The sequence below is a fragment of the Littorina saxatilis genome, linkage group LG6 (assembly GCF_037325665.1).
Source record: "Littorina saxatilis isolate snail1 linkage group LG6, US_GU_Lsax_2.0, whole genome shotgun sequence".
In the NCBI taxonomy this organism is placed as follows: Eukaryota; Metazoa; Mollusca; class Gastropoda; order Littorinimorpha; family Littorinidae; genus Littorina; species Littorina saxatilis.
In genome coordinates, this window is record NC_090250.1 from 40,854,146 (window position 1) to 40,864,692 (window position 10,547).

The following is a 10,547-nucleotide window of genomic DNA, read 5'->3' on the forward strand; positions in this document are numbered from 1 at the left end:
GCCGTAACTGACAAGGACTTTCTCGGTGGCCAAAATGTTAGTAATTACATGAGACAAAGACTTTTTCTGTAACAAAACTGTTCACATCGGCACGAGACAGGAACTAAAACTCTTTATTGTGATATGAGACAAGAAACGAAAAGAACGTTCCCCACCAACAGAAAGTGAGCGGGATTTTCTCTGCTAACAATCTGTTGATAATGACATGAGTCAGAAACTGCGATTTTTTATTTTATCTGTGACCCAACTATATCAAATAACCAAAGGGAAGTAATCGCTCTTAATGCATACGACATGTGTAATCCTTTTTTGAGGATGAAAGTCGCTTGTTCATTTCAATGCTTGTTATTCTCTCAGGTGCCAGGAGAAAAGGTTCCGTACAACTCTCGCTTACTCTATTACACATGTCGTATGCATTAAGAGCGATTACTTCCCTTTGGTTATTTGATATCTTAACATCGCTCTGCCTCATTCCGTTTGAAATTCTTGTGACCCAACTGTTTATAATGGCATGAGACGGGATCTAAAAAGAACTTTCTCTATCAACACATTGTTTATAATGATATGAGACAGAAACTGAAAAGGAATTTCTCTTCTGATTATCTGTTTATAAATATAACATGAGACAGACACAAAAGGCCAATCATACCAAGAAAATGTGACACGAGACAGTCGCGAACTGCGTACCTCTTTGACCAGATTTTGGATAATAGCCACGCCCACAACGGCTATAGCTGTCAAGATGACCAGATTGATCAACAGAGCGAACATACAGAATACTGTGTGAACCACCCTGCCGAACCGTGCCTGGATTACCTGCACATCATCAGCAGCGCAGCAGCATCGTCATCATCATCATCATCATCATCATCATCATCATCATCATCATCATCATCATCAGATAATGAACTTATCTCAAAAAGCATCAGCATTTTGCAAGCGAGTTTGGTCGACAATGTTGAGATAAATTCATTATTTGTATCGTTAGTGTTTGCATGTCTGTCAATAGGGTCGAAGTACATGTACTGTAAATGTAACGTTTTGTTTTGTCATAAATGTTACGTTCCAATACCATGACCAAGTTACCTGGCAAAACATCAGTAGCAGATGTGACTTCATCTGAAGATATGTCATAAGCCAACCTGACTCTGTCTACCCAAGCTACCAGTCGCCATGTCTTCGCCTAAGTTAACGACATCCACGTTAGCTGTAGTTATATCATAATTCCATATGATTTCGTTCAAGTTAACTGTACTTGTAATTCAATCAAGTTGGCGTTTTAATGAAACAGATCCTGTGATTGGTCAGAATGCCCCAACTCATTAAAAATTACCGGTCATTAATTGTCGATAACCACTCGCTAAAAAAGCCATTAACCACCTGCTGGCAAGGCGCATTGATACAACCTCAACTAGTCTCGGTTAGCTCTGAGGGTCATTTTACAAGTAGGAAATATAAAGGCCAACGAAATACCGAGACCATAAGGTATGCGAAGTGATGACGTCGAATACGTGACGTAAGTTGATGCATGAATGCTTCCGGACTACGCCAGCAGGGATCGCGTTTACGCACGATTTTTGCGTATTTGACGCATTTTAAAAGTCGCTGACGCGGTTTTTTCGCCGCGCCGCGTAAGCCACACGCAAAAATATTGTAACTTTTTCTTGTCTTCACGCAGCGCTTTTGCTCTGACTTAATAATCACCCGATCCTGAAACTGACTATAGGGCTCGAGAAGTGACGACACACATGAAATCTGCGCATCAAAACTAAAGTCCGTTTCTTTTTGCATCGAAGTATCGCAAACGAACGTAACGAGGGTATTACCAGATAATGTCTTGTCGGATAATGAAACAGACATTAGCTGCTCTCCCATCTCGCGCTTCCAAAAGGCGGAAAGTGTGTCTAGTCGTATTAGAGCGGGAAACAAACTCGCAAGGCCCGAAGGTTGGAGACAGCAGGGGTGTTATTCGACAGGCATGCGCGGAGTTCGACAGGAAAACTCGCCGTATTTAGGTAAGGAGTGAAGTCTTTCGTGCGTGTTTTGTTTGTGTCTGTACGTGATTTCGTAGTACGCAAAAATATTGGTCCGTGACGCGTTTTTTTCGTTTCGTTGCGTATGACTTACGCGTTTTTTAAAAAGCTAGCGCGATCCCTGGCCAGTCAATTCCAAAGATCGCTTTTGTGATGAAAAGAATTTGTTTTAGAGTTTGCTGTCCAGAAACCCGTCAAAAAAGAAGGGAAAATGTATGTGAAAGAAAACAAAACAGGAGCAGAGTGATAAGATAGGAATACAGAAACATATTTCTTGGGACTTGACCCTTGCAGGTAGGTGGACTGAAAGTAGTGTGTGAACAGAACAGAACCAATTCTGTCTGTTTACCATCGCATGAAAGCAGGAAAGAGATCGTCGTCAGATTGAATTACAATAACATTAACATGCTTCTATTTGAAACTTCTCGGTCTTCATCGTGGATTGACGCCCTCCCAAAGTCTAATTGAAGCCCTCCGTCGCTTCGCTCCGTCGGGCTTCAATTAGCTTTGGTCGGGCGTCAATATAAGATGTTTGGTGGCTTGTTGACAGACCAGCTTCTTTGTTGGTCCAAGGGGACCATAATTATCGTCTTTTGTTTCATCTTTATCGACCAAGGCCGACGGCCGCGGTTGATAAATATGAGACAAAAGGCGATATGCTCCCCGAGGACCAACAACAAAATGCTGGTCTGACGACAAGCCACCAAACATCGTTTTTGTCATCATTTTGGTTGTGCAACAAAATGCGCAATAACCCACAGGGAGACGAACTTTTAGAATCCAACTCCGGGCCACAAAGCATCGTCACAGTAGCTCGAGATAACACGTCAACCTTGTATGTGACGTCAAACGTAGCTTGTTGACGCTTTTCTTCCAGTCTGAAAATGTACAGAGCTGCGATCATACCTGTGAATTCAGTAAGACTTAGTGTTGAGCATATTTCTTTTCTTTTAAGTGTTTATGACTTTTCGTTGTGGATTTTGCGATTACAGAGATAAGTTGCAAATTGACCATGAGTCGCCGCGGTAATTATCAACATTGATTGGGTCTTTGAGAGTGAATGCTTACAATCGTTGTCCTCGGAAACACAAATCCATAGCCTCGATGGTTCCACACATCAAACAATCAGCCTGATTGGCTTTTACTTTGACAATCCACGTTTCACCTGAAAGCTCAAACCCATTCACCACCTCGATTCATTGCATGGGGAACATGAGATTTATTTCCCAGGTGTTTGTGAATGAAAACTCGTGAAAATGATGACAATCCCCGATGACGACCTCGAAGTTACAAATGGAAGCATGTTAATGTGTAAATATAACTTTTGTCAAGCTGACTGTGTCCAAGTTACCTAGGCTGTAGATAAGTTGTTAATTTGATCTGACTTCGTGCAAGTTACCTGTAGATAGGTCTTGGCGCCAGGAGCCCGCGTCTTGAAGTGAAAGGAGAGCAGCGGGAAGAGAATGATGTTGATGGCAGCGGCTGTGGAGTACCAGAAGGCACCAGACACTCCATACTGCAAGCAAAACGTTGCAACTATACCAGGCAACAACAGTACGTGAGGTCTACTTCCATTCCAGCGTTAGGCGCTCTGCTCACGTAGTATAGGCGGAGAATGGATGATTGCAAAGTGGTTACAATATTGAATTCTGCAAGATGCTTTACTTGTTTTAGTCACTTGACATATCCTGACAATGACATTTGTCTTCAGACGGACGGACAGACAGGCACACACACACACACACACACACACACACACACACACACACACACACACACACACACACACACACACACAAGCAGAGCCTGGTATGGAGTGCCTGCTTGATCCCTTCTTAAGTATTGCGTCACGGTCTGCCAACACGATGCAGAAAATAGGTACGCTATTGTTTTTCTCTGAGAATGTCACATGTTGAGTAGGGACCGAGCTTGGCGTGTTGACAAGATTACTAGCTCCTTGGTTTGGCACGAAACATCATCAGTATCTCCAGCCACCCACCTTAACGGCCACAGTGGCGCTCTGCAGCATATCACCGGGCCACAGCAGCTGCGAAGCGATAGTGACGGCAGTCAGAGACGTGCTGACGTTACCGCCCGCGTCAAACGTCGTGTCCACATTATCGGCGTCATGGAAAACATGACGTCGAATGACGTTGTACAGCACGGCCAGCAGCACGGAAAACACGGAAAACCCCAGCAGCATCAACAGTGCCGCTTCGTGTTTCTCCACCAAGGGAGTCACTGACCTGAAAGCAGAGCGTGTTTCGGTTCAACGTTGGCGAAAATGGTACAAATAGACAGCAACAAACCGGAGCGCGTAAACCATGTTTGTATTGTCATCATTGGCAGACTATGACTTAAATGCTAACCACATGAATTTTTCGGTTCTAATCTGGCGATATATTTACACGTAAACAGCAACAAACCCACCAGCGTACACCATGTTTATTTGTTAACATTGACAGACGATGACGTATAATTATGCTAACCGCATTTATAAACAGGGCTGCTCCGTGCTTTTCTACCATTGGTGTCACTTAGGTTGATTTTATTTGTTGTTGTTGTTGTTGTACCTGTGTCAAAATGCTACGAGTTGTACTCCGTCATTAGTATGTCTCCGTGAATATGAATATGAATAACATTTCGTTAAAACCAAATGCTACGAGTGGCGCCAACCAGCACCAGAAATGCTTAATTGACCACGGATTCCCTCTTGTTCATTTTGGGAGTAAGTGGGCAGAATTGTTAAACGTGTATTCATATTTAAAAGTCAGGGATATTTTTGGAGGGAGTTGGTAACTGGCAATGCATGAGAGGTGGTGGTTTGGCATACTTTAAATCTTTCACAATGCGCTATATCCACAAGCTCTCAAAAGAACAGCATAACGGAATTAGAATCATGTTTTTAAGATAGTCATGGACAACTTCTTTTTTTGTACAGTTTTTAATTTCCGACAAGGTAACGACGACTACAACATTCATGATGATGAGGAGGAAGAGGATGAGGATGAGGATCAGAATGATGACGACGACGATGATGATGATGATGATGATGATGATGACGATGACGATGATGACGACGACGATGATGATGATGATGATGATATTCTACCTCCGTGGACTACACCTAAGACCTACCCAGTCGGTGCTTGAGTCATGGTTGCTGTTGTTGCGCTGCACTGGGTATCCATAGCGACGGATGCTCCTTTTAACACCGCCTAGACCTCTTAAAACTTGAGAGAGAAAAACATCAAGTCAGGAAAATAAGTAACATAAGCCTCGCAAGAAACTAGAGGAGTTCGGATTGGTGTTGTAATATAGTAATCCAAGAAACGTCGAAAAAATGTAGGTCGTGACAAATGCTCCTCATGAACTTCAGAACGTCACACACACACACACACACACACACACACACACACACACACACACACACACACACACACACACACAAACCAAGCTGAAACACACAGTACAGGAAACAATTTAGGCTGGAACGAATGACTTACCTAATACAATACCAATTTATAGAACAAGTTACCCATCCATTATTTGCCACATTTTGCTTGCAACATTATTATTCTCTGTATAAACCTCCCCCCTCCCCCCCCCCCCTAATAATGCACGCATTTCTCACCTCAGAAAGCATTGCTGTCACATTAATTGGGCGCTTATGTGCGCGAGCGGATGTGAGTGCTTCTTGCTACCAACTCGCAGTATTTCACCCTCGTGTGCATGCATGTGTCGTGCCGAATTCACGTAATTGTTTCCTGTCAGCGTGCTACTTGCAAGAGAAAACCCCAGAAAAATGATGACAGATAATCCGTAGGCATTCCAACAGAACCGACCTAGCGCTTTTGTTCATTCACAGCCAAATTAGCATTAAATTGCCGCAGAAAGGTCATGTTCACTGGCAACATCCAACTCGTAATATGTCATACTGGAACGCTTTCATTTGCAATTTTAAATAACACTTAAAATCACATTAATCATATTAATCGCGACTGAGGCAGGACGATACTGGACGAGACTAGCTTGCTACGCGTGGAACTCGACAAAATGGAACCATATATTCTGAGATTTCGTACGTGATCTAGCACAACTTCGAGACGATACGCATACTCGTCGTGCATTCTTGGATATTTTTTCCAGCACCACAGATGTGCAGTTCTCCTACACACTCACACGAGATCTCATAATAATTTAACTACCCATGCGTAGATACTTTATTGTTGCAAACTGAATTCTTTTACTCCCTAATTAACTAAGACCTTCATGCAATGCAACATCTCTGTGCTAATTAACTCTGTATACGAATTAACAGGCACTCGTTTGTTTTCTGCATTCAAAACACGAGTGACCGATTGGGCGATGCAAAGCTATGCGGCTACGAAAAAGCAGGACAAACCTGCTCATTGCAGACGCGTAATTTTGACATTCTATACTACGCGTCATAAAAACAAACTCGGCAGATGCGTTTCTTCTTCTTCTTCGGTGTTCGTGGGCTGAAACTCCCACGTACACTCGTGTTTTTGCACGAGTGGAATTGTACGTGTATGGTCGTTTTTATCCCGCCATTTAGGCAGCCATACGCCGCTTTCGGAGGAAGCATGCTGGGTATTTTCGTGTTTCTATAACCCACCGAACTCTGACATGGATTACAAGATCTTTTCCATGCGCACTTGGTCTTGTGCTTGCGTGTACACACGAAGGGGATAAGCCACTAGCAGGTCTGCACATAAGTTGACCTGGGAGATCGGAAAAATCTCCACCCTCAACCCACCAGGCGGCCGCGGCCGGGATTCGAACCCTCGACCTTCCGATTAAGAGGCCGACGTCTTACCACCCCGCCACAGCGCCCGTCGGCAGATGCGTTTGAGTCAGTGCACATCTTTGTGATGAGGCCATTTATTGTAAACCCAGTCATATGACTGAAAAGGCCTTTTATTCCCCTACAATATCAAGCAAACACATTGATTGTACATAAGGTAGTGTCAAGTGTCTATACAGTGGAGCCTACAACACAGACACTACCTTATGTTAAATCAATCTGTTTGTTGAATATGGTGGGGAAATGAATTACCTTTCCAGTCACAGAACTGGTTTTACAAAATAACTGTCTCATCAAAAAGATCTGCACGTTAACGTATCAGTTTAAATACAGTGTGTTTTCCTGTGCACTCTATCACAACATGTATCGTCTTGTGTACAGCTCCAGTAGCGTATGAAGGATAACCTCAACTATCAAGTCTGAATGCTGCGTGGTCCGATTCCTTTCACTCCATTCAATGCAGCTAATAGCTGCGTGAGAGAGATCGGGTGACCTTCGAACTGTTCTAGGAGAAACAACAACAGCAATAATAGTTGCAGTATCAGCAACAACAACAACAGTCGTAGCAGCTGCAGCAGCAACAACGACGACGACGACAAATATGACGATTACATCATCATCATCAATATCATCATCACTATCATCAGTAGCTGCAGCATCAACAACAACAATAACAGCAACAACAACAACAACAACAACACAACAACAACAACAACAACAACAACAAAACCTCCTAACTTCAACACCTGTATCGGGCAGTGAGTCTCGATCCAAGGAAGATTACCTATACTCTTTTCACCCTCATTAAACAAATCCCCGACCTGTTCTCACCTTTACTATCCTCGAAAAGATACACAAGTTGTTCAAGTCAGGTCGACGCACAAGATCAATCTTTTGTCCGCTTTGAGAATTTACATTTCTGGTTCCCATTCACATGCTTACAAATACAGTCATGTATACTTTTATAACCGCAAAGGTGTCATTCACCTGTGGGTTTATTCGCTTGCGTGGTTTGCTTTGTGCGGACTGAAAAAGAAAACCACGACATTTGACTTCGGTGGTGTTTTCCTCCCTTTTTGTGTGTAACTTTCACGACATGTGGAATAAATGTAATCTTTGCCAAAACAATTATTGCACCCATTTTCATACCCTCGACTAAAACATTTATTCCGGTGTAATTTTGTTCAAACTGTCTATGCCATTAAAGGCATTCAACTTAGCTACCTGGAATTTGTTCACACCTGCAACGGTAGGATTGGCATAACACAAGAAGTACGCAAGATAGTGTAATAGATCAACCTGTTCTGGATAGCTAATTGATTGGAATTTCTTTTCGTGTGCAAAAGTTATCAAGTTATGCCTATTATGAATTTTCGTCGATTTTTGTAATTGGTAACTTACGGTTTTTGTGGGGCTGGGCCGCTATTGCGCGGGCCGCTATTGCGCGGGGCCGCTATTGCGCGAATCTAACCCTAACCCTAACCCTAACCCTAACCCCAACCCTAACCCTAAAGATTCGCGCAATAGCGGCCCCGCGCAATAGCGGGCCGACCCCGTTTTTGTCGGGTCGATTTTGGGGGTAGGCCTACCCTTATTAAGGCGGGGATCGCGTGGCACCTATAAAACAATCTTGATCCCGGCAAAAAGTATACCAGGTAGTAAAGTTGAGTGCCACGAAGAGGTGAAAGTTACAAATACCCAACCAGGACAGGGATTACAGCGCCCGACTTGCTCGACAGGAATCAACACTTGGGCAGAGACACAGAAGGCGACAAGTAAACCACCCTTCAGTCTAGAATCCAAATAGTGTAATCAAAGTTCAAGGAAACGTTATTTTTCTCTCCACTTTCTTGGCACAGCAAGAATCACTGAACACTTTGGATAATAGACACACAAGGAAATGTATCTTTACAGGAGTCAGAATAGTTGAGTCAAAGTCCTGTGTGCACTGTCCAGTTTCGTCTGACACAGCAAGTATCAACACTTGGACATGTATACACTATATATACACGGAAAGAAAGTCACCTTTTCGGGAATCCAGAATCCTGATGGTAAAAGTTCAAGGCAATGATATACTTGCTTCTTCTTGACCTGCTGTGCCCTCATGCACGACTGTGACAGGAATCCACACTTGGGCATACACACAAAAGGGAACTGTAACGCTCTTACACATGGCCGACTTTTCCGACTGCACTGTCGCTAAGTAGGCTACAGGCCAGAGGCGCAAGATTATTACACCGCCGGTATAGGGGTGTGTATAGGTTTCGCTCGATGTGTTTGTTTGTTTGTTTGGGTGTGTGTTTGTGTTCGCATATAGATCTCAAGAATGAACGGACCGATCGTCACCAAACTTGGTGAACAGGTTCTATACATTCCTGAGACGGTCCTTAAAAACATTGGGACCAGTCAAAAACACGGTTAGGGAGTTATTGGTGGATTAAGATTCTACAAGGACTTATAGCGGGACATATTAATGGTCAAAGGGAAATAACCTTCTCAGTTGGTGGCAGTGAGAATGGTTATTTCCCTTTGACCAACGGGGGTGTTTTTCCTACCTCGGAGGAATTTCTTGTTTTTAAATCAGTTTTAACAAAAATACTTATTTCAATGTTTCTGAAGTGAGGGGCAAAGGGTATCGCTCAAAACCAGTCATAAAAGATTCGAACTCGTTCATTGCAACACGCATTCGTGGATTACTGAATTAAGACGATGAGGTTTCTTCGAATGGTTTTGAAGCTAAGACCAAAATGATTGGAAATGTTGAGACCACAGTGCCGCCTTTGCTTTTTGTTCAAAGTGGGTCATACTGTCATCATACTTTTTTCTATCATAAAATGAAAGAGACGTCTGGAGATATCATCTGCTATAATACACATGTAAAGCGCATGATGGCGAATTAGTGATAAAACCCTGCTGAATGTCGACGGGTCACTTCGACATTCTAGGGTACATTTTCCACACAAAAACTGACTTTAATCCTGCTTGGAAGGATGGCCTCTCATAACCTCAAATGAAAATCCTGTGACCAAGAACTAGGGAACGTTTTGAAAGAAGGTGGCAAGGTGTGGTGTATGTCGTAGTGCCATGAGTCACTGTTTCTGAAAAGGATGTATCTACACACACACTGCACACGCACGCACGCACGCACGCACGCAAACACACACACACGCACATACACACACGTAAACACACGCACACACGCGCGAACGCACATATGCATTCACACACACTGACACGCACAAATGCATTCACACACACACACACACACACACACACACACACACACACAAACACACTCATACATCCATGCACACTTACACGCGTGCACACACACACACACACACTCACGCACACGCACAGACGCACTCACACACACATACTCCACAAGCATCCCATATTACTGTCAGTAAGCAGGACAGCCTCGACATCTTTAAAATTCCAGTTCACACGCCTGTCAACAGAGTGACTGAGCGGTGAGTCTATTCATTTATAGGTGGCGGTCACGGAACATGTTGTACTGATGCTGTGCGGTTAAGAGTCAGATGGAGACGGGGGGGGGGGGGGGGGGGGGGGAGAGAGTCAGGGAGTGACAGCGAGAAACAAAGAAAGAGAGTAAGGGAGACAATGACAATGACAATGAGAAAGAACTCACATCTTTGTGACAGAGAGAGAGAGAGAGAGAGAGA

The 10,547-nt window shown here is 43.5% G+C and overlaps 1 protein-coding gene across 3 annotated transcripts in view; it reads right to left on the reverse strand.

Moving 5' to 3' along the window:
* Positions 1-9,049, reverse strand: part of LOC138969212 (uncharacterized) — a 17,678-nt gene extending 8,629 nt beyond the window's left edge. For 2 of the 3 annotated variants that reach the window (XM_070341953.1, XM_070341951.1), the window contains exons 1-5: positions 8,887-9,049; positions 5,172-5,266; positions 4,033-4,279; positions 3,433-3,549; positions 688-816 (exon numbers count right to left, since the gene is read on the reverse strand). In XM_070341953.1, coding sequence (XP_070198054.1) covers positions 688-816; positions 3,433-3,549; positions 4,033-4,279; positions 5,172-5,224 — 546 coding nt within the window. In that variant the 5' untranslated portion in view covers positions 5,225-5,266; positions 8,887-9,049. The remainder of the gene's footprint in view (positions 1-687; positions 817-3,432; positions 3,550-4,032; positions 4,280-5,171; positions 5,267-8,886) is intronic. The other variant, XM_070341952.1, reaches the window with a different exon arrangement.
* Between the last annotated feature and the right edge of the window lie 1,498 nt (positions 9,050-10,547).